At 42.8% G+C, this 25,185-nt stretch overlaps 1 protein-coding gene across 1 annotated transcript in view; it reads right to left on the reverse strand.

Moving 5' to 3' along the window:
• The window catches only part of MICAL2 (microtubule associated monooxygenase, calponin and LIM domain containing 2), a 94,868-nt gene that overhangs the window by 27,961 nt on the left and 41,722 nt on the right, over window positions 1-25,185 (reverse strand). Inside the window, exons 21-25 of the mRNA XM_054390751.1 lie at window positions 22,415-22,522; window positions 20,359-20,545; window positions 19,245-19,333; window positions 18,523-18,882; window positions 2,521-2,593 (exon numbers count right to left, since the gene is read on the reverse strand). Coding sequence (XP_054246726.1) covers window positions 2,521-2,593; window positions 18,523-18,882; window positions 19,245-19,333; window positions 20,359-20,545; window positions 22,415-22,522 — 817 coding nt within the window. The remainder of the gene's footprint in view (window positions 1-2,520; window positions 2,594-18,522; window positions 18,883-19,244; window positions 19,334-20,358; window positions 20,546-22,414; window positions 22,523-25,185) is intronic.

Here is a 25,185-nt window from a genome sequence, read left to right on the forward strand (position 1 = left end):
GGACCCTCTGGAGCAGCAATTTCTCACAGCTGTCCCCAGCCATCACACATCTGTTTGATCATAACCAAGAAGCAGCAGAAGCAGATATGGCAGGTACTGTGGGTGCACATCCCACATCATGCCAAGCCCTAATCCCATCTCAGATGACTTGGTCCGTCCATCACTTTCCCCCTCACTGCTACATTTTTGGGGAGTTGTGAAGCAAGCTCCTCTAAACAAGCTATAACAGCAGAACTTCACCTTTATTCTGCATGATTCAGGTAGTGCCTTGTCTCCCTCAGAGAAAGAAAAGTGGTGTTCTGAACTTCTGCACCTCTCCCAGTTATTGTTTGTGCTCAGCCCCTTTCTATGTTTGCAAGTAAGCACCACTGAGGAAAGCCTGGCTGCTGGTGGCAGGAATGACTGTACTACAGTTACAGCTCTTGTGCCAGCCAGGTGAAATTTCCCTTACTAGCACTCCCAGACTGAGTAACATAGCTTGGTGTTAATTTTTTCAGCAGTTTTACCAACTGTACTTTCCCCAAGCAGCACAGAGCATTGTATTTTTCAAAAGGCTGTGGCGATTTCTGCTTTTCCACCCTTCGTAAAAGCCAGTGTACTTTCTTGGCTTGAAAACTCCTCAAGAATTCATTACTCACAAGAGTCGGGGGGAGGGATGGAAGGGGGTATTGGATGGGTTTTGTTTGGGGTTTTTAAAAAATTATTCTATGTACAAGAATCCAAAGAGGAAGGAGGAGTGGCTGGCTACTTCTCCACAAGTTGTCCCATGTGAAAACACATGTTCAGTGTCTACATGCAACTCATTTGCACCACAGCAACCATGTGCTTCTCCACCACATAGATTTCATTTCCTTTAGGGGATGGAGGAAATTCATCCCTTTCTGATTTTTGTGTCTAACTTTTACTGCGGCCAAGCCAGGCCACCCACCCCAAACACACTCATGGGCAGCTCCCTGCAAGCCCAGCAGTGTGATGGTGTATGATTGCATGAGTCAATGGGGCACAGCAGCCCACAGCAAGATACTGCTACCCTTCCTTGCATGGGAGCATGAAACCCTCCCAGGAATAGTCTACTCTCCCCCAGAGCTGGACTGGACCATGATGAGCCATTTCTACTCTCCAGAAGTGGAGTAGAAAGCAGCATTGAGTCAATTTGTAAAACCTAAGTCCTTCAGCTCAACCTTCTCCCTAAAAGATGCTGCATTTAATATAAAAATCAGAGCTGGCAAAATCAAACACAAGTTTGCCAGCTCTGTCTATAAGCTTTGTACCCATGCTGGCAATAAGCACTGGCCAAGATCATTGCACGTGGCTGTTAAAGTTAGTTTTGCCATTTGCTTGCATGCTCAGTGCATATTCCCTTCCCATCTCGTGCATTAATGCTTTCCCCACTATGCTAACAGGAAAGAGGAGAAAACATGTTTATGACTAACAGACACACAGCTGGAGAGCATCGAAACCCACAGACAGACAGACTACCTAAAATCATTCCCAGCTTGGTTCCTGCATGTATTCCAGTCAACAAGTCCCTCTGCAATAGCCTGTTACACAGACAGTTTTCAGTCATTATAGACATAATACGCAGAGCTGGCAAAGGACCTCAGGATGTAATTCAGGCTACCAGATGACTGTTATGGGTGGCACTATCACTTCTCTCTAAAGAGTTATGCTTCTGTGTTTGCCTTTTTTTCCTCCCTTCCCTCCCTCCTTTTTCATATCATGTATTTGCCCTTCTTAAAATCTGCACCTAGAAGCTCATCCTCTCCGGAATCTGTTAGACAGCCTTTTTTGAGCAAGGTAAGTTTGCATTCACAGCAATACCTATCAGGTTTAAGATCAGCATCAAACTCTATCTAGTAAAAGGTGTCCCTGTTCAAGGCAGGGAGGTTAGTCTAGTTCTTTAAAATGTCCCTTCCAACCCAAACTACTCTAGGATTAGAAAGCAGACTCACTCCTTACTAATATTTAATCAACATTTGTATTGTTATATGAAGTTGAATAAACCACATTGCACTGAACTCCATAAAAGCAGAAATCGCACCATCTTGGTGTTTCAGTGTGTGGGATGCCCATGTGTGTACATGAACCCAGACACTGGACACATATTCCAAAAGATTAAAGTTAGCACCACTGTTTCTCATCACAGGGCTGCACCTTTGGAACAGGCTCAAAAAACAAAGGCAAAGATGTCACAGGCACCGAATTGTCAGGGTTTTTTGGTAGGCTCATGATGCTGCACAATTTGAGTGGCCTCTCCTAAAAGGCAGCCCTTCCTGCAGCACCATACTAAACTCTCAGCCCCCTAGGCAGGCACTGCATGGGGAAAACGCAGCCCAGCAGAGCTCTACAGGCTCCCATAAGAAAGAGATTTCCACCCCTGAGAACACGAGGGGTAGGGACTTTCTGCAGAGAGCTGGGACAAGCTGCTGCTGCTGGATCCATGTGAACACCTCGGAAGAGCATGGCCAGTTCCAGCAAGCGCCTGGAGGCTGGGCAGGCCTTGGGCAGCCTGGCAGTTACCACCTGCCTCTGCATAGCCAGGCAAACTGATCCCACTGGCCAGCAGCCAACTCTGGCCATCGCTGCAGCGATTCTTAAAGGAGTTTTTAAAAGGATAAAAACAATCTGATACAAACGAGAAAGCTGAGACTCCTTTGAACCTCTTATTTTGCACAAAAAGATAAGAAGGGCTGTCTGAACTAATTTCTCCTGAGCTGGTCCAAAGGTCAGGTACTTGGCACAAAGGTGAGGCACACAGTTTTGCTCCCAGACAGAGGCTAGGCTAAATAAGAAGCAGCCTTTTTACCTCTCCATGCCAGCCAGGAAGCTTGTGTCTCTGGCTGTATCCTGGGCTGCCACCTGTCCCTGCAGCACCTGCAGTCAGGTCCTGAATAAGATGTTCATAGAATCAACAAGGTCAGAAAAGACCTCAGAGATCATCAAGTCCAACCTATCACCCAGCACCTCATGACTAACTAAACCATGGCTTCAAGTGCCACGTCCAATCCTTTTTTGAACACCTCCAGGGACAGTGACTCCACCACCTCCCTGGGCAGCACATTCCAATGGCAGATCACTCTTTCTGTGAAGAACTTTCAGTCCATCTCAAGCCTAAACTTCCCCTGGTGCAGCTTGAGACTGTGTCCTCTTGTCCTGGTGCTGGTTGCCTGGGAGAAGAGACCAACCCCCTCCTGGCTACAACCTCCCTTCAGGTAGTTGTAGAGAGCAATAAGGTCTCCCATAAGCCTCCTCTTCTCCAGGCTAAACAACCCCAGCTCCCTCAGCCTCTCCTCATAGGGCTTGTGCTCAAGGCCTCTCACCAGCCTCGTTGCCCTTCTCTGGATCAAGTGTCTCAATATCCTTCTTAAATTGAGGAGCCCAGAACTGGACACAGTACTCAAGGTGTGGCCTAACCAGAGTTGAGTACAGGGCAGAATGAATTCCCTGCTCCTGCTGGCCACACTATTTCTGATGCAGGCCAGGATGCCATTGGCCTTCTTGGCTACCTGGGCACACTGCTGGCTCATGTTCAGCCAGCTGTCAACCAGTACCCCCAGGTCCCTTTCTGCCTGGCTGCTCTCCAGCCACTCCAACTCCAGCCTGTAGCACTGCAAGGGGTTGTTATAGCCACAGTCCAGCACCTAGCACTTGGTCTTGTTAAATGCCATCATGCTGGACTCCACCTATCTGTCCAGGTCCTTCTGGAGAGCCCTCCTACCCTCTAACAGATCAACACCTGCTCCCAACTTGGTGTTGTCTGCAAACTTACTAATGGTGGACTCAATCCCCTCATCCAAATCATCAATAAAGATAATTGCAGTGACCCTGAGCAGGGCAACAGTGAATTTTTGTGAATCTGACTCCAGAGTAGAAACCAGTCTCTCAACCTCAGTTCTCTCATTTTCATCACACTGCAGGTTGAGAGTTAAGCAGCCCAGAATGGCACCTCTTGTGATCATTGCAAATAACTGGTCAGGGACCATGCTGGCTGCTAAACTGGCCCTCAGGGAGGAGGCAGACGGAGCTTTGCTGGAGGCCAAGCTGTGCTCACACAGGGGATAAGTCCATGTTGTTCAGCACTTCTGGGCATATGCAGCAGCCCCACCACTATTCCTGCTCTCTGGGGAAGCTCAAGCTCTTGCAGAATAATTAAGGTGGACATCCAGCTCCTAAATCCAAGGTGGAATTACCACAAAAGTTCCCAGATAACCAATTTTGCTAGTGCACAAGCCCTTTCCTAAGTCTGTGCCTGCCTCTACTTACCCATGTTGTCCCACTTCTTAAGCAGGAGACACCAAAAATGGCCTTATTGCTACTCCCTAAGGGAAGGAGGCATGCAGATGGGCCAAGCCATATCTCTGGAGTACCTGAGCAGCTTATCATGCTACAGGCACCTCTGTGACCTGCCAGTGCTCTTGCTCCACATCAAGTTTCCTCCCCAGGACAGGAGGTTTTCTACTGGAAGCTAGGAGACTGAGTCAGAGGAATTGAACTTTGTAAAATAAACACATACAATGTAAAAAAGGAGTGTCTGGTCTGAGGGACAAAAACAGGCACAGCCCCATTTCCTGCCAGTGCAAACTGGTGCTGTGCCACTGACCTCTGTGAGACAGCACCAGCCATCATCAGAGGAGAACCCAGTTCTCAGGAAAGAGTCACTCAAAATAGCATTTGGTAAGATCTTATTTCATTTCCATCATGCTCACTTTAGATTTCCTACTATGTCTCAGCATGCTAAAGACCTCCAGCAGTGAGCGTGCCTGCTCTCTAGCACAGTTTGGACTGGAGTCCCTACTAATCCTTTGCCAAAATGTTAAAATAATTTACCCAAGGGGACATGGACAAGCTGTGCATAGGAAGGCGTTAATCTTAGGTCACAGTTGGCCGACCAGATCTCTGTCACGTGAGTGTGTCTGCAAGGACAGGCAGCACACACCACAAGAATCTCACAGCGCACTGCTACCCAGTTAAAGTGGAAACGTCCTAACAATCACTGACTTGTGTTTTCTAGGTGCTAAAGTTTGCTAAGCCAGTCAGTCTGAGTAAGCCAAGGAGCTAACGTGCTAATTCCCAAATCCTCCATATCCTTTGCTGCTTTCCTGCACTGAGGTGAGGGGAAACAAGCAGGCAGGGCAGCCCTCCCAGTTCTGCTCAGCAAGGAGCCACAGGTGCTTTGCAGCCCAGTGTTTATGCTGTTTTATGGACTACACTTAAACAACTGCAACCTGATGTCTGAAAGTCTGATGGGATTAAGAGAATTAAAGTTTTCTGTTCCTTAAGTTGTAAATCTCCTTACTCTGTTGTCATCCACAGCACAGTGAACATTCTCATTCATCGTGTTGCCCCAGTGCTTTATTTGGTCACTCCACTACCTTTTCATTAATCTCCTGATTCTCCTCTTCCCTGCCATACAACTGTGCCTTGCCTGATTCCCTGCCTCCTGGCTGCATTTCCCCAGCTTTTTCAGAGTGACGTCCCAGGTACCACCTACCAGTCAGCAGGTTTCTGGATGTTCCCTATCCTTGTCTTGCAGCTCCAAACCTCAACACACCTCACCCAACTACAGGCTGGCTCTGATATTGAGCTAGGCAATTTCTGGGGTTGTGAATATCTTGCTGGCACCACAGCAGGTGGACTTGGCCTGAGGCAAGGGCTTGGAGTGGCTCTGCTGGTCGAAGCAATGAGAAAGCTCTGTAGTACCACAAAACCAGGCTCATGCTTTCTCCTCTTAAGCCAGGTGACAAAACCACAGGTTCCAAATGGAGAGTGGGGTCAGGCAGAGTGGAAGCACAGCAGAGCAGGCAGTGTCTGCACTTCCCCACCTGGAACTGTGCAGGCAAGAGCAGGTGAGGCTGTATTCCACCTTGCTAGCCTGAGAGCACTGGACACATAGATGAAGGACATCCTGCACCACAGAACAGTGTGGGCAACTAGCCCCTGGAGAATACACTGATGGCCTAGCCAGAGCCTGCAGTGAGATTATTCACTTTAGTCCAAAACTGGCAGCAGCATTTCAGCACACAAGCTGTACTGCCTGTCTCCTCAGTGCAAACATTTTTTTGTTTGTGGTTTTTTTTTTTTTTTTTTAAGTTTGGGGTTCTTCATGTAAGCAGTGGAGCCTAGCTACCTTCAGTTATTTAAACAGCAGCAACACAGCCAGTGATTTCAACAGAACAATCCTGAACTCATCTGGACATCCCACTCAAACGTGATGAAAAATTTGGATAAACAATTTCTCCTTTGTCTGCATTTCAAAACCCACCTTATCCTCCTCATACAGGATGAAAAATTACTGTTTTCCTTATGGGGCAAAGATTTACCTTAACTGTGTAGTAAAGGAGAAGCATTCCTAAAGCTTCATCTGCAGAGCTGACATCCAGGTTGCCAATCACCTGAAGGTCAGGGCTGTTCAAAACATCTCCTGCAGCCCTCATAGATGCAAACCTCTTTCCAGTGAAGCACACTTTTATTCTCCTTTAAGTTTTATGCCAAGTTTTCTCAATATTGTGCCAGCTCACCCTTGCATTTCAGACATCAATTTTTGCACCAAGTTTCGAATGAGTTAGAGATGCGGCCAGCGAGGGACAAAAGATCTCTGCAACGCTAGGAAGGTCTACAAAACTTGGAAGTGAGCCTTACTGCAGCTGCACAGATATGGTCAAGGAGCATAAATACTGTTATTCTCCAAAGCACCAATAATCCAAACACCACAGGCATTTACTCACTAAAGGTAAATCAGTGAGAATGTTTGGACAAGACCATCTTCAGTCCATTTGTGACTTTCTGGTGTACTTACAGGAATTCACCCATCAGATCCAGCAGAGCAGATTGGACCACTCAAGAGAGTTTGGACCAAAGAGCAGAGAAAACAACAAAGCAACCCAAGCCTGTGAAACAACACAGCAAGGCAGTGAGCTCACCTGCCAGCCTGCACCCAAAGCCCAAGGCTTACCGTATGTAACAAAAAAAGTTGGGATTTGCTTGGGGTTTTTTTGTGTGTGTGTTTTTTGGGTTTTTTTGGTTGGTTTGTTTGTTTTTTTTGGTTGGTTGTATGTGTGTGTGGGGGTTAATATGTTTTTGTACCAATATCCTCAGTGATTTGGATGTATTTCAGCATCTAACAAGGCCTTCAAGCAGCACCGCTCCTGCAAAGGCTCTATGCCCAGCAGGAATAGCCAAGGAGACAGCACTACAGTAAGACCATGCATGTAGAGCCAAGACCCAGCTTCACAGCAGGGACAGCCCCACAAGTCATCATGAAACCCAAAAACAAAGATTAAGAAATCTGCCAGTATGTAGGACCAAGAACTCATGGATCTCAAGTGCTTTTGTGACTACCTCAGTTCACCTTCCTCCCTCAGGTAGAAGCACAAAGCAGAGGGCCAAGCACAGCAATGGAGAAGTCGTGTCTGCAATATGCTGCATATTACAAGCATGAGCTACATGAATATCCTTAAACCCCTGCAAGCTTGCAATTAGTTTTGTTAGTAATTTTCTCCTGCAGTGATTTTAAGGTAGTTTCTACCTATGGAAATACAGGGCAGGTGTCCCTCAGGCTACCAGGCACCTGTGCTGGTTTTGCTCAAGCTAAACAAGAGCAGCCTGCCATGCTGGAAGAGTGTAACCCCATCTCTGCACAGCAGAGCATCACTGCCAGTCCTCACCAAAGGAGGTTTTGCATGGAGTACTGTCCTGTGCAGACCCAGTCCAAGACTGATGCTGTCTCAGTCTCAGCACCACCACTTTACTGCCTGGCATGGCTGGGCCCTATCATCTCTACTAGACCAGTCAAAAAGGTCAAGCTCAGATTTTTGAAAGTTTAACTCTCAGAGCTGTTTACTATTCCTCTGTGGCTATCAAACTGCAACAGGTAAGATCCTTCTGCTACCACAAAACAGATAAATGCATGATTGCATCCCTTCTCGTGGTCTCAGAAGCTCTGCTATACACCAGCCCAGTTTAGCAGGTAAAGGTGCTGAGTTGCATGCTGGCATCTCACACACACCATGCCAAACCAGCACTGCACAGAGAAGCACTGAAACCTATTTCCAAATTACACCATGTTTGGTGGTGCAATTGCAATGGCTTTTGCTTAGGTGATGAAAACTCCATGGTCCTATGGCAGTCCCTGGCATAGGACCCCTTCAGAGACCTGCCCAGGAACAGCATGCAGCTGTGTATGTGGCACAGGAGAGGCCTTTTCCAAAGGGGCTTAGCATCCACCTACCCAGGCCTTCGCAGACAGCTCTCAGCACCTTCTACGATTACCGCTTACAAGGTGTTTATCACTCCAGCATCTGAGTGCCCCCACTGATAATTCCAGGACCAACAAACAAACATGAACAGGAGATGTTATTTACTGGCAAGTTCCTCTTGACAAGGCAGCCCAACTTTGTGTATGGCCTGCTGCTCATCTGCCAAACCAGTGTCAGGCAAATCACATTCCTGTGACCTGGCAAGGAGATGACAAGGGCTTGGGAAGCAGTCAAATTTGGGCAGAGCCAAGTCCCTGCTGGGGCAGCTGGACTGAGTTGGCTGTTTTCTCCCAGCCTTGGGCAGAGCACGTGCTGCCCACAATGGCACAAAGACTGAACTCTGCCAAATAACATCTCCCTCCCCACTGGGAGCACCAGGCCAAGTGCCTCTGACACCAGCTGGCTCGGGGCAGCTGTGTTATATCAGCTTTGCTCAGGAGCGGCTGCACCGCACGTGCCTCTGTCTGTCTTGGACAAAAATGGTCAAAGATGTTCCACTGAAAAACCTCCAAACAAGCCAGCTGCAGCAACCTCAATCGAGTCAATACCACCATGCCATAAGCAGCCAGAAGCATTAACATTTATCTTCCTTCCTCCTCATTAGCTGGCTTTAAGTCACAAGAAGGGAATTAATTCTTAAGCAAGGTACATTGAGAGCTCCCATTGGTATTTCTTGGCCAAGGCAAGTCAGACCAACCAGGAGTCCCACACAAGCAAAAAAGGAGCATAAGCCTTGCTGAGCTAACCAAAGTATGAAAGCTTCAACTTATACACACCCAGGGAACAGCCCTGAAGGGAGATAAAAATTGGAAAAAGAGCTAGGAAACAACAAAATCTAAGATGATACCAGCCTTCCTGCTTTGGGCCACAACACACCCAGCATGCTGGTGGCCATAAATAATGTTTCCACAGAGAGGCTGGTCCAGGAAATGCCCACAAGAGTGCCCTGGATCTGTTTGGCTTCGGGGGCTTCTCACAAACACAAGGTCAGGCGGCTGACTGAGTGGAGGCCCCCCATTTGGGCCCTACAAAGTGCTAAGAACCTGTTCATACTCACTGCTGGCAGTGAGAAGGGACTGTGCTTTGAGGGCAGGCAGTTCAGCATCTACCCCACAGCTCAGAAAGCAGACAACAAATGCCCAGTTTCATACATCCCTGCCCCTGTTGCCTATCTGTGTGATGGTCAGGGGCAGGAAGAAGGAAGCCTACTGGAATTAGGCTTTGCAGCCTCCATTTGGGATGTGATCTTTTGTCACCTCCAACATGTCACATTCTCGTGACTCCCTGAGGCTGTGAAGCATAAGTGGTACTTACTTACCCTCAGCTGCCCCAGCCATTCAGGACCGGCCAGAGCATGCAGGACCTCAGAAGAAAAGCACCACTGAAATCCCAGGTGCTGCTCTTGGCAGGAGGTGGGTGCCCAAGTACCCACAAGTGGCACACAGCTCACCTCTTCCCTGCTGTGCAAGTGGTCCAGCACAGTGCCTCTCCCTAAAGACCACAGCTTAACTTGTGTCCTGCTTTTCCAGCTGGCAAACCTGAGGCTCTTCACCTGCCATTAAATTGTGCCACCCTGTAAGTCATTCACAGGATGAGTGGACTCTGTCTGGCCTTGTATGGAGCTGCTGACTAAGGCAATGACTGGAATGACAGTTTTGAAGTGGAGTTACTCAAATATGGGCATCTCTGATGGTGAAATCAAACACCAGCTGGCATCAAACACTGACAAAGAAATTCAGTCAGCAGACCACAAACTGGTTTGTAGCATAGCCAGTACACCTCACTGCCTGACTTCTTAACATGTAATGAAAAAAAGAAAAAAAGAAAAAAATTGGGGCCTGCTTACAATATAGCAGTGCTTTAAGACAGCTGTGGGACAGAATGAAGGCATCTTCATACCAGTGCTGTGGAAGAACAGCTGAAATGTGCCCAGCAAGATCAGGGATGAGAGATACAGAGCAGAAAGTGCTCGCCAGGGAAGCACAGTCCATGTGGCACTGAGAGTGGATGAGAGAACTACAACACCTCCATTTTGGTTAGACCTTGGTCTTGCTGCAGCATACTGGTTACTAGCCCATACCAGACTGAAATCTGAGGTCAAACCTGTTACAGCTTCGGCTATGCCCTGGAGCGTCAGCTTCAAAACGTGTAAGGCTGCATGGAAGGATCCCCTGTGTCAAGAGTTCACAACTGAAGACGTTGCATCAAGGTATTTCACAGATCTGCCTTAAGAAGCCACAGGGCTTCTAGCTGCATACACAAACTGCTATCCTGCCCAAACTTTGAGTTTTCATCACAGCCAAGAAAGTGCCAAGCATATTTCTGTCCTTGAAAAAGGACTCCTACAATGTTTGACATTTCACAGATTTCAGTTCTTGCCACCTTTCTCCTCTTTTTTTCTTCAGGTCCTCCTTCATTCCTCTGCAGAAGTAATTTCCATGTTATGATGGCTAACAAGGCAAAGAATAAAGACAACCATGGGGACATTGTCCTTGTGCAATGGGGCCAAACTGCCTGCTTGGCTTCCAGCCACCAGTGCCTACAAATGGTTTCCTTCTCCAGTCATGGCACAGTGATAGGCTCCTCCACATCCCCATCTTCCTGTCCCTGCAATCAGGAGTCTGTATTCTCCCACATCCCTATGGACCCATGTCAGCACCTACACAAGTTCTTCAGCAGCAAAACACTTTTTCAAAGCATTCCTCACTTACCAAATGAACAGACATTTCTGAACTCAGATACAAAATACAGCCAGGGTAAAGCAGGACAGAACCCAAAGCACCTGACTCATGAATGTATCCAGGACAGTGCACAGTAATGCTCTCATATCAACTAAACAAAAATTAATAGAGAGAAAGTAAAGATCCACTTACTGAAAACTTACAAGTTATGCTGAATGTACATATGTATGGAAAAATGCTTCTCAAACAAAACCTGCTATAAACACGCTATTTCTGCCATTTTAGAACAGATACCTATTTTATCAGAGCAATCTGTGTTCATCTGCTACATTAATGCATGTAATAACTAAGAGTTCAGAGTGCAGCCACAATGGGTTCAGTCTCTAGAGTTGCTTAGTGTCTGCTGAAATTTTCTTTTTTTTTTTTTTTTTGCACAAGGGCTCAAAGCACTAAAAAAACTTAAAACAAAATACATGAATTAAGACCTGTGGAATAAATGTTGATAAAGCAAATTCAAGACTAGCAACATGCCAATTTCTTTGTCATTTCACATTTCAAAAGAACACAGCAGAAATTCCAGCCATTTCAAACAAGTCTGAGGTGACATCAAAGCTTCCCTTCTTTTTATCTTAACATAGTTCATGAAGAAAAGGAAAGAGACTTGGGGAAATATTTGCATGACTAATACATACACTTGGATCAAGCATTAATACATTATATTTTCTGATTTTCAGGAAGATGATCTTCCATGCAAAAAATCAAGTCACCTGCAAGCATGTCATGCCTTTGAAAACATAAATATTAATGCAGAATTCAGTGCATTTCAGAATTCATTGTTTTGATTGGAATTTGAGGAATGAGTGAGCCAGAAATTAAAGCCAATTATAGTAACTAATGTTGTGGAAAAACACAGACCATAGCCCTAGCTTAAGGTTGGAATACATACAGAAGCAACTTTCACTGCCATTTTATAGCTGTAGCAGCCTAGAAGAAACAAAGGAATAGACATTACTCTCCTTGGTAGAGCTAATGAAAGGTCGATATTTGAATATGATCAATTTTAAGAAGGTTTGCCTGTAATATGTTTTTTTCAAAGTAAGTATGCTTAAGAACTGGTAGATCTTTTTCATTATCAAGCATTGGAGTTATAAAGGAAGATTACCTTCACAGAATCCTGACATGTTTGGTTTTCATTAGCAGAACCTAGGCAGGTAATGCCACCTTGCTTTGAGAATGAAAGATTAGTCTGGCTTTTCAAAGAAAACAAAGGCACATTTGTGTATGTACTTCCAATCCAAATGAACCTGGTCGCCACAGACAAGTTCAGAACCCATTTGAATCAGAAGAAAAAGGAGGAAGACAGAGCAACTCTTGAGCCTGCCAGACATAGCAAATGTCACTTCTGCACTTCTAGTGCTACAATGCCATCTATAACTTCAAGTGTCTTTCAGGTCTTAGAAAGCATTAACTATGTAAGAAGACACTAGTGTCATCTGCTCCAAAACCATGACTTTTGGAAGGCACCCTGTTCGGTGGCAGCTTGAGACCAGAGGCAGCCTGTTTGCCTTTCAAACAAGCACTGCTGCCAATTCCAGTTATAGAAAGGACAAAGCATTAGTGTTTTGGGTGCAGCATGTACTTGCTGGAGACGGAGCACTGCAGCTTTTGGAAAGAGCTCAACACAAGAGCCGTAGGATTCAAGCCTCCTACTCATAAGGAGGTCTGCTCATGCGGCCAGAGGAAGACAGCAGTCCCAAATTAGGTTTATTAAATTGACTTGGCACTTAACTTGCTAATCTATTCCTCTAGCAGCATTAATGGAAACAAAACAAGGAACATTTGGTTTTATCATGTGATGATTCTGGTAGAGCAAAGGAACTAACAGACTTGCTCCCCTCACATAGCTCATGTTATCTGTTTTCCATACAATGTGTCCTGTTTTGCCCACTATTGTTCCAAGGCATGGACTGTTTAGGGCTAGGATACATTGCACTAGTGACAGGATTTGCTAGCCATTTTATACTTTAGGCCTTCTGTGCTACCATGAAACACAACTACTACAAATCTAGGCTCTAACATTACCCCAACTGCAACCTTTTGAACTTGTATTTCAGCATGAATAAGTGAAACTTTGAGAACAGCATGAACATCTGATGCTTTTCAAGGCTTCACTGCCAAACAAATAATCACTTTCTGCAGACACAAAACCCTCTTGATGTTTTCATGCCACTGCTTCTGCCTAAAATGATCAGAAATAAGCCTGCTCTGAAACTGTAAATTGTACAAAGAGTAAATTTAGTTTTACCTGAATTTCTTTGTCCTTTGCAATTCAGGAAGTGCAAAGCATTGTCTTAAAAGGTATGTTTTTATTGTGCAAATCATCTCTATCTCAGTAAACTTTCTACTGTGCATGATGGATTTTTCTTTGGCAGGGAAGATGGAATAGTTCATTTGGGAAAATATCTGTTGTTCTTTAGCAGTGTCATCTTTAGCAAGGCTTTGAAAAAAAAATTTCTGTTGTTCAATCAACCCTTATAAGGCTACATTTTATTTAAAAAGAAAAAAATCACAATTTACTCGTTAAATTTGGGCTATTCTTTCTGGGATTTGTTATTTTCTTGAAATACAAAGGAAGAGAAAGTTCAAGATACGCAGAGCAAGCAAAAGAAAGAAGATGAAGGGGAGGAAGACTTAGGAAGGCCCTTTCGGAGAACCTGCTGTTCAAAAATGACACATCACTAGCTTTAAAAACAAACAAAAAAAAAATTAAAAAATAAAGCCTTGAGGGAGCAAAAGAAGGCAAAATAAGCAAATAAGAAGGCGGCAAAGTAAACAGATAAAACAAGGCTACTCTTAACAAATAATAGGTCACTATTAGCTGCAGCTTCTGGGGTCCAGAAGATAGATGGAGTTTGCAAACAGCACTGCAGAGCCAGTAGCAAAGGTTTACACATAGTTATTACCTGTTATTCCTGTACACAATGTAAGATCCCATACAAGTAACTTAGCATTTTACATGGCATATATAAAATAAAAATATAAGGAAAAGTAGCAGAAGTCGAAGAGAAGAGGACAAGTGCCATTTGTGTATGCAATGCAAGCAACCCCCATGCTCACCAACACCAACCTGTCATTCCCAGGAAGGATAAATCCCAGCACCAGGCACCTCCTGATCTGCAGCACATGGGATAGCTTGTCAAGGACCCCAACATACATCCCTTTCAAAAGGGACACAAGTGCAGATATACCACCACACTGAATCTGTCTGGCCTGTGGGTCAGGCCACAACAAAGCTAATGGCAGCATTCACCAGAAGAGGAATTTGCAAAATGAGGGTGAAGTCACTATTAAGCCTCTGTCCTGAAGAAATATTTTTGAAAGGAAAAGATGAAACAAGGAGACTTATAAAGAACTACATTTATTTTTGTTTACAGCAGATATCATAAATAAAGCTAAAACAATTTTCACTGTGTGCAAAATACAGAATTTCCATGTGAAAATTTAAATACAGCATTAAAAAATAATAAAAATATTCAGTTAAGATTATAAAGCAAAATGAAGACAGAAGATTTAGGAGGAGGAGGAGGACAGAATCCTCACTGGCCAGGAAGAGCTAGGAAGACTCTGCAACAGATGGTAAAAAACACAGCAGTGGAAGTGGTTTGAAATGGAAGACCTTAACCATCATGACCTTCATATGAAAGCATGCTGAGCTTTGTAACATAACACCACAGCCCTGAAATACACAGGAAGCCATGTCCCAACCATTTGTGCAGGAAGTGACGCTAAAAATACAGAGGTTTCTGTGTGGGCACAGCTTGGGGACTTTCAAAGCTATCAAGACATTCTAGGATACCCACACAAATAAATACTATTGCTTTAGCCATGCAAACATATAGGTCAGCAAGATAAGTTGTCAGGCTCTGACCCTGCAGCCATTCTGCATTCCTGGCTGAGGTGTGTGAAATGGAGCTAGTAGCAGAGGATGTTTGGCCCCTCTTGAAAATTGCTGCTTAGATTAATTCCCAAAGGCCCTTCCCTTTGAACGGGATCCTCAGCAGGGAAGGCAAGGCCATGGCTGTATCACAGCCAAAGCCTTAGCACTCGTGTGTCAGACCAAGCCCCTGGGTCTTGTTTGGATTCATTTTCCCTTCCAGATTATCAACATATGATTACACATAGTGGAACTCATGTTAAAAAACCCCATACAAAATAATCACAGAAATCTGTCATGGAGAGCAGTGGCAATGTCTCATGCAGCAAGACAAATCCACTGAGTGGCAAATGAGGCCTAGTTAACGAAACAATTCGAATCAAATCAAATCACACCCATCATATAAACTTGCCATTTTGGTACAATAGACTGAAAATAGCATGCAGATGTGTTGCTGTCAGGCCTTGGGGTGGAAGACTGGAATTTGAATCACCATGACTACTTTTTCAACAGAATCCTTTTATATTGTACTTTTCCAGTATGAAAGCAGAAGTACTTAGAAAGCATCACAGTGCTCAAACATTGTGTACTCCTGGCATACTGGAGCTCAGTGGAAATCTGCTTATGGCATATCTGAGCTGAATGGAAATAACTGTTCATGCTAACCAGGCTCATCTTGTCCTGATCTTACTTTAAATCCTTCCTTTGATACTTGGAAGCATACATGCACAGACACAGAGAGAAAGGCATCTCTACAGTGCACAGACACTACCTTCTCTAGAAACACGAAATCAACAGCAGGTTAAATGATCATGCCAAAGCTTGCATCCATTAATATACCAGACACACACAGATTGCTCCAAAAGTCTTTAAAAGAGATGCAATGAAATGCTGTCAAACAACAGTGTTAGTCACACAATTTTGGAACTGGTAAGCGAGGGGAGGGGGGGGAAAAAAAAAAAAAAAGAATCACCTGAGAGCAGAAAGGCTTCAGCCAGTGAGTGGGTGCAGCACTGGAATGATGAACTGGACTAAAAGCAATGAGGGAGATTGACAGAGAAGACAGTAGGAAAAAAAAGACACAGAACTTGGTTATACAGGAAAGCATCAGAAAGACTTTGTAGGCACAAAGAATTAGTCCAAACGAAACTGCCCTTTTTTCATTGTATCATGAATGAGGACAAATAGGTATGAATCTTACTAGCAGAATATTACAATGAAGAGGAAAAAAACCCACAAGTCTACCAATTAGATAGATACCAATTGAAAAACCCTTCTCAACAGAATCACCTGCAAATTTCCAGTGGAATATGCAGTGTAATTGAGATTCCTCAGGAAAATGCTTTTATTATGCAAGTTCCTGAATTGTGTTGTGGGAATGCAGGGATTTTATTCCTCATTGTATATATCTATCTATATATCCAATATAATCTTCACTTTTTTTAATTTTAAACTTTCTACTAGTAAGATTAATTTGCTTTAAATTCATTGGACATTAGAGATTTCCAAGTCTCTTACTATATAACCATTTTCTGTAAGTTTGCCATTATGCTTGCTCTGCTAAAAAGCAGGAAATTTCCCATAGTAAACAGCAGGAAAAAAATGCTCCTAAAGCCTGTGCTGTTGACAAACTGAAAGCAAAACTGATGGCAAGCCAAATGCTAAAATTTTACCACTAAGCAGTTTGCTGTGTTCAAGGAGCAATACAGTAAATTGCAGGGCAGATCTTTTTTCCTTTTTAGAGTGAAACAATTACTACCATTAGCAAATAATTAAAAAGCACAGCATTTCAAAGTAGTTTGATTCTTTTAAAAAATGCTGTAAGAGGTACAGATGCATTTCTTTATGTATATGCAGATGCCCAGTATGCTGTTATAACTGTGTCCAGTCAATATTCTAGAAAAGTTTTGCTGAGTACATGTTTGAGAATTAATGGCAATTTATTTCAAATGAATGCTGTCTTATACCTAAACAATTCTCTTCAAGCACTTTTTCAAGGTCTGTGCATATACTTTAAAAATAATCTTTTCCCAAAACACATGAGCACTCTAAAATGTGAAAAGCTTTATCTTTGTATTTTAAAGGAAGTTAAAATATCTAGAAAAAAAAATCCAGTTTGTCATTTATTTTAAACAGAAGACACAATACCTAAGAAACAATACAATTCAAATCATCTTTTCTCACACTATATTAAAAAAAACCAGAAACCTGCCAGCCCATAAGCAGTGCAGTCATTAAGACCACTGGAAAGTGATCCCACCCTTGGTACTACCTGGATGCAATGTTTCCTACCATTTTAAGCCACACACTTTTGGACAAAAATAAATGCTACAGATCTTTTAATTTTAGGCTATACATATTACCATATTATGTATTTGCCTATTTCTTGGTTAACTTCTGAATTCAAACACTTGAGTGTTTGAGAGGCAGGGAGCATGCTTACCTCACGGGCTAAATAGTCTGGAAGTAAATCAGAAATTACAATGTTGGTGCCTTCTTGCAGTTAAATAGCTAATCTAACCTTCTGATTAAGGTAGAACTTGTTGAGAGGCATTTGAAAGAAATTTGCTTAACGGTTGCTCCAGATTATAGAATTTCACCTTCCTGTCATCAGCTTTATACACTGAAATGAATGAAACACTCAGTTAAGACGTAATCTCCTTGGAGTACATTTGTTGTTTTTTGTTGTCTATTCTACACTATTATTTCTGAAAAATTCCTAAAAATAGAGCAGTTCCTATCCAGAGGTCAACAGCAATCATTTCAGTTACAGATGAGTGTTCCATAAACTGATATTTCTCAATTCACCCAACTAATGGGAAAACCTTGACTTGAAGAGTAAGTCAGGTGTAATTACACCACCAGTTCTTTTGACTTGCAGTTTCAATCAAGCCTACATTCAGCTAATATGTGCTCTTCAAATTTATTTCAAACCTTTAAATAAATTAGGAGTACAGTTTGTACCCACTGTCAAGAAAGGGTATCTATCACATGCTAGAAATGTAAAAGGCTTCGCTAGGAGCAATGCCAATTAAATACATGATTTTTTTTTCTTTTAACATAGTCATGCAAGTAACAAACATCATGACCCAGAGCAAAAATGGAAGCAAGAAAAAAAAAAAAAAAAAAAAAAGGTAGGTGCCATATGCAGATTTCAAAACCAGTCAGTTGTCAGTAATATTCCCCAAGCACCTGAAAGAACACACATTCTTTCTTAGTCTAACAAAACCCAAAACAAAATAAAAAAAGAAGGGTGGGAGTCGATGGGAGACGGAAACAAATGGTTTTAAAATGTAACAGCCCTCAAATGGTCCTCCACAGGATAAAAATGAGGAGTGGGAGGGAAATCTATAAAATATCCTTCATCTATCTCTGTGTTCTGGAAATGTGTCTGGACACTGCCCTTCATACTCTAACACACAGTATGTTTTATATTGACAATTCTGATTGCACCTCGTTGGTATCAGGAGGAATTCACCATTCGTTTATGTCACATTAAATTGCAAGAAAAGTAAAAAAAAAACACCAAACAAAACAAAACAAACCACAACAACCAAAAACCCCTCAAGAAAATAGCAAGGCTGTTAATTTTGAAAATCTGAAAGGCACAACTCAGCATAGAAGAATTTATACCCTATAGAATTTTTTTCACCCATTCAAGCACATTCTCAAGTGATAGCTCTGCTTCCCGGTACATATGAGCAAGTACCTCTAGAAGAGCATAGAGGAATGGCACACCAAGGCTCAAGAGTTCGTACAAGTAGGTATAGTTATATGCATTGTCCCTGAAATGAAGATTGGTAGCATGCAGAAAACCATGCATCCAGTTAGACAGGCGTCTGGGAATGTCAAGCAGATCCCTTGTCACCCGCAGGGGCCAGCTTAGCGTGCCCCTAAAGAAGGAAGTCAGGATACCTGGGGACCTGTCCTCTGGACTGCTAGCTGCAGACAAAGTGTTTTCTGTGATGGTCTCCGTGGATTTGGGTTCCTCTTTTTTCCATGCTTCTGTTGTCTCCTTATATAAAGCATTAAAAAAAAAAGTTTAATATACTTTAAAAAAAAACCAATATCAAATATAGTTTTAGAAGTTGAAAGTCTAGTTCCTGTTACTGTTTTCAAGGTTATATCTATCTATATATAGATATGTAGTCACTTCCAATTGCTCTTAAGTTCAACTTTCTATAGGATAAGCTAAATTCCATTGAGAACCAGACTGTAAATATGCCAAACTCACCAAAACAGGAGGTGTTTTTTTTAATTGATTTTACTGGACATCAGGTAGAAAATATCTTATGCACACACACAAGTATTGTGCCCTGCTCCAGACAGAGCTGCCTCAACATCATCTGCATTAATAATGTAACCAATACGCACCTTTCCTTGGATCTGTATCATTGCTCTTCTCTTTCTGTGTTTAGTACTGATTTTGCAGTGTGTAAAGTGAGGTTTACAGTAAAATTTACCTACAAGGGAAAAAAAATTATCTATTTTTTTATGGACCCAAATTCCACTGTTACATCTATAAAAGATGAAATTGGGATAATTAATGGTTGGGCAGCAAAAGGAATGGAAAACTTGACACTGAGTCTGAATAACTCACAGCTCTGAATGGGTTTCCATTATAGTTTATGGGTCTGAACATTTGCTAAATACGGTAAGGCCATTTATCTATCTCAGGTTTAAGATTATTAATCAGCAGAAAAAAACCCAAGATTCTATAAATACCAAGTCACAAATCAACACAAGACATCAAGCAACAAAAAAAAGTCAAATAATCAGTTAAAAAAGCTTTTCGTAGAAGATTCTTTAAAGTGCCAAAGAAGCACCTTTGGCCTCGAGTCTTCAATCCTTTTGCAGAAGGAGATCAGGTTAATACTCCAATTCACTTGAATCATTTGGAAGCGGTGAGGGAATTTAAAATTCAGTTTAATAATTTCCCTCTAAACTAAAAAAGAACCTCCATCTCCAAAGCCTAGGCTGTAGGTGGGATTGAGCACCCAAAATGTGAACCTCCTGTTCTACAGCAGACCAGAATAAATTACAGTGCTGACTGGCCAGTGCTACCACTTTCAACTCTTGAGCCAGAACATCTTGAAAGAAAGAACCCATATTCCCCACCAGCTGCATAAATCTTCCACTATCAGGACTTGTCTTCACAGATCATATTATTTAATGGGCAGTTATGAGAGCTGAAAACATTTCTGTATTGTTGGAGAAAAATCACCTTTTTTTCCCCCCCTGCTTGCACTTGTAATTGGACAAACTGCATTTTGGTCACTTGATTTATTTTCCACTGAAAATTACTTCATTTAAAGCTTATATCTGTCCTAAGTGGATTCATTGGAAGACTAGATCAGCAGAGATGCAAACAACATTCTTGGCAGACCTCCTCCTGACCGAGCTACTTGGCCAGGTCTTTTTTCCTAGTTCCATTAAAAGCATCAACATGCAGACATTTTAAAATATTCTTCAATAGTTCCTATATTACCTTCTTCAACATCAAAGGCATAAATTCCTAACCGGAGTGTTGTAGAACATATTTCACACTTGAAGCACTCCCTGTGAAAGAAGTGGCCTTCTGCACTCAGCCGCTCCATAATGTAGACCCGTTTTTTGCAGAAATAACAAGTGTCACTCCCCCCAATGGACTGAGGGAATTCTTTTCGCAGAGATCCCTGTTAAAAGATAAAAATAGAAACACACGTAAAGCCATTGCACTACAGCCAGAGAGAAATACTTAACTGGGCAGCTGCTTCAGCTGCCTGAAGTTTTTTGACAGAGCACCCCGCATACACAAAGTAAGAATCAATCAGCATTTTTATTACTCGTTTGCTGCTGCAAGTCCATAGGTTTGTGCAGCAATTCATAAATCAGACATTACAAGGACTTTAAGGGGGGCATTTTCAGCTGGACTTGCATCCAGCTTTCCTCTGGGAATTCACCAATGTTTTGTGTACAAAAGCAGCATCAGGCCCAAATGCTCATTCATCACTCTGCACCATGTTCGCTTAGGCACTCACAGCAGATCTCAGCTCTCAGACAAAGGTAGAGAACAAAGGTAGGCACCACCAGCCTCCAACAACAGACATGCATTTGGAGTCAAAAAGACAGACACCATGAAGGCTCAATTCATACGCACTCTGGAGGAAAATGCAGGCTCATGCTTTAAGATCCAGTAAGAAAAACAGACTTTGATGCTGGTGTTGGAATTACCATTTACATTGCTGCAGACATGCTTCCCTTCTCAGCCACATTCCTCCTAAGTCTACAGCCCAAGCTCAGGCTTGGTTTGTTTTAAAAATCAATTCAGTTCCTACCACAGACATTCAGAATACATTTAACTCATTAGACTTTAAATTATGATCCTTATTAACCACTTGAAAATATTTTCAAAGTTGTTGTTGAATTTGGGCTGGCAATTAATATGTTTTGATTGCCACAGATCACACCCTGTCTGGATAGATGTGCAAAAGATACAGAAAAATAAACTCTCAATTAGATGCCACTGGTCTTCCCTCCCTTTTCTTCGTAGGGGCAGATATGAGGACATTGCTTTGCATTATTGCATTATGCTTGGTTACAGGTTAGTACAGATGAGTATCCTGTCCCTGTTCTAGCCATCATCATCCCCCCTTCCTTTTACCACCCCCACTGCAACAGGAGAGGGCTCACGTATGGGACAGACAAGGTGCAGGCTTGCCAGAGTCTAGGCACATTCAGACAGCAGCACAGAAGCAAAAGAGGGCCTTGGACAATTTTTTTAACATTAAGTACAAGTCACAGTTGTCGTTGTTGCATTGTCTTGTGCTTAAAAGATCCTATTCAAAATCTGCCATAAATAATCTATTTTGCTTTGATAGATCCTTTCAGATCATGAAACTTTCCAAACAACCATGCAAATGGGAAAAAAAATAAACACATTTAAAAAAAATATGATGTTAATAGAACAGATTGTTATAACAAAGTGGAAGCAATTGAGTTTAGTGCTGGATAGTAAGTTAAGTATCATCACCACAATAGAACACTTTGCTTTGCTTCCCAAAACTTGACAGCTCTGAGCAGTAGAGGCAGAAGGTGGAGAGTGAGGAATGAGGCAAGAACCTGTAGCTCTGTCCAGAGCCTGCTTCTGAATTCAACACAGAACAGTGTCAGAGTTTAAAAACAGCTCTTTTCAAAATGAGGTATGGTGATTCAGGATTTGTGTTAAAAATAACTGCCTAAACGCGTACTGGACAAAGCTTTCTACAGAAGCCAGCCTGATTAATAATTGTCTTCTGTACCAGTAATTACATTTAATAAAAGCCTCCTCAAGTTTTAATTCATACAGAGAAGTAATAAAGATATAAATAGAAGGCATGGTAAGCAACATTTCCAGCACATCCACACATCAGCATATTTTGCCAATAAGCACTCGATTCGTTAGTAAGTGTTAGACTAAGGCCTTTCATGACACCTGAAGTGCTCCACAACTAGGGTCTTAAGTCAGGATGCCATTCTGCAAACACCACTCTTAAGTTACTGTTTCTATATGTGTTTACTCTTACCAGTTCAAGGTGGGGAAGCTGTGGCTTTGGTCTGTGATCATTCACATACAGATTGACAAGAACTTCAGCCACAGCTCCAATTGCACGTGAGACCTTTCCTACAGTCATCTAACCAGAGAAGAGGAGAAGATGAAGAATAGAAGGTAGAGAGTTTTAGTTACTGTTGAAAAAGAACTGAACAAGAAAAGGACAAGAATGATTTGAAAACAAGCTAGGCTAGGAAAAAGAGCACAGGTGAAGTCTAGCAGAGCAGAAGCATGTTCATGCATGACCAGCATGGCCCAGCTGGTGGCCACAGAAGGCTTCCATGCACCCCACACACTTTTTCCCTGCAGATGACAGAGAAACAGCTGCCACAGCACAAGGCCTCCTGCTGCGTGCACAAACTGCCTGGCTATCAGGGTTGGACACTGATAGATTAAAAAAAACCACCAACCCTACTGTTCACTTTGACTTCTTAGGACTTTGTTGTTATGTTTCACAGCAGGGGCCAGGGACTAAACATCACACTAATGGACCACAAACTGTGGCACTTCAGGAAACGTTCTGTGAAAACATAGTAGACATCTTGCATGGAAAGGTTTTGTTGATGCTCACAGAGCAACAATTCACTGTTTCCCCACTGACTCATCTTAACACCAGGGAAAACTGGAGAAATTATGCTCATGAATGGAAGACATCTCCATTAATCTGCCTCATCTCACTATTGCAGACATGAATATTAGGTGGTTTCTAACGAAATTTATCAAATAGACATGCCTGAAGGAGACTGCAGTTCCTAAAGCTCCAGTCAGACCACTGACTGCATGGTCTGGCCTTCCTTGCCAAAACGCATGCCTGGGGACTGGGAAAGAAGAAAGGGGTGTGTGTGCAGGTGTATGCAAGTGACAGACAGATCAGTAGGTACCATAGTTCTGTTTATGAAGAAAAGTTTGTGAACATTTGGTAGATTTACAGCAGTATTTTCTACCCTAAATCAAATTTTCTTCAGTGATTTTGATTTTAGTTTTACAGTCAAGGTGACAAAGCCAGCAAGAGCTATCATGGTATGTCTAGGGATCTGGTGCTCTGCTTCTGAAATCAAGACCTTTTTTTTCCTCCTGAAGGATCCATGATCTTTAGTTTATGCTTCATTAGCCTCCCACAGAGCCTATACTTCTCAGTGAAATGTTTCTATCCTGAGAGGCACCCATTATAAACCAATACTAGAAGTGAGATTACTTGCTACTATAGGAAGACTGTGTTCCTTTGTATTGTTTAAGACCACAAGACAAAATTTTCCTTCCCCAAATCTGCACCTGCTGAGCAACTTTAAGGTCACATACAACTTATTATCCATGAGTTCCTAAGAAAAGAAAGCATTCAAAGTCAGTTGAAGTTTACCTTGTACTAGTTAAATGCAGAGCAATCAACTAAACAACAAGGTTATGCTTAAAGTGCAAGTAGCTCAATTTCAGGAAAAGTATCCTTGAACCTGAACTGCAACTTGCAATTGGTCAGGCTGGTTGATTTCTGTTCTCCACCCACTGGAGCAATCTGTGTCAACATTAAAGCAGTCCAAACAAGAAATCTCCATGTTTATATATGCTTAAAAAAATGTTATTAAAAGGAAATATTCTTGTAATGAATGTGAATTCACATTCCATGTGAAAGCAAAGGGGATTTCAATTTAATCTAGCAACAAAAGGATTGCTGACTGCTCTGGTCTCCTGATCAACAACCATCAACACAAACATTGCTGCTCTTCACCAGTGGGGAGAACAGGAAGCAGGTGGACTTCAGGACTGATTAGATTTAATTTTAGAGAAGCTGTTCAACAAGGACATAATACTGGGGGAAGATCTCTACTAGTTCTCCTTATTAAATGGGTATGTGGGCACTCAGAAGATCAGTTTGCTACAGCTTTGGTACTTCACCTTTTGGATGCCTTGCAGAGGGACTTCAATAGACTGAAGGAGTAGACAGTTATTAAAGGGATGGAATTTAACAAGTTCAGACACCAGATCCTGCAGCTAGGACACTGTAACATCAGGCACAAGTATAACCTGGGAGAGGAGTGGCTGAAGAGCAGCCCTGCAGAAAGGCATCTGGGCATGCTGGTTGAAAGCAGCTCACAAGGAGCCAGTGGTGTGCCCTGACAGCCAAAAGTTCAAACCTCATCCTGGGGTTACTCACACAGAGCACAACCAGCCAGCCAAGAGAGATGATTGTCCTGTTGTATCCAGTGTTGGTGTGGCCTCACCTGAGTGCAGTGTACAGTGCTGGGCCCCACAATTTCAGGAGGATGTGAAGGTCTTTCAATGCATCTAGAGGAGGGCCACAAAGCTGGTGAAAGAGCTGGCAAGAATGTCCTATGAGCAACAGCTAAGGACTTTGTCTAGTTTGGAGAAAAGGAAGGTGAGGGGTGACCTCATTGCTCTCTACAGCTTCCTGAGGAGGGGAAGAGGAGAGCAATGTCCTCAGATCTTCTACCTGGTATCCACTGATAGGATGCATGGGATTGGTGGTAAACTGCACCAGAGGAGGTTTAGACTGAATATTAGGAAGTGTTTCTTTACTGAGAGGGTGGTGAAACACCAAAACAGGCATCATAAAGAGGTGGTGAATGCCCCACTACAAGTTAGTGTTTAAGAGGCACTTGGACAATGCCCTTAATCTTCTTTAACTTTTGGTCAGCCCTGAACTGGTCAGGCAGTTGGACTAGATGATCGTTGTAGGTCCCTTCCAACTGAAATATTCTACTTTGTTCAAATGCTATTCAATAACAAAAA

This window comes from Indicator indicator, chromosome 21 (genome assembly GCF_027791375.1).
Source record: "Indicator indicator isolate 239-I01 chromosome 21, UM_Iind_1.1, whole genome shotgun sequence".
NCBI lineage: Eukaryota > Metazoa > Chordata > Aves > Piciformes > Indicatoridae > Indicator > Indicator indicator.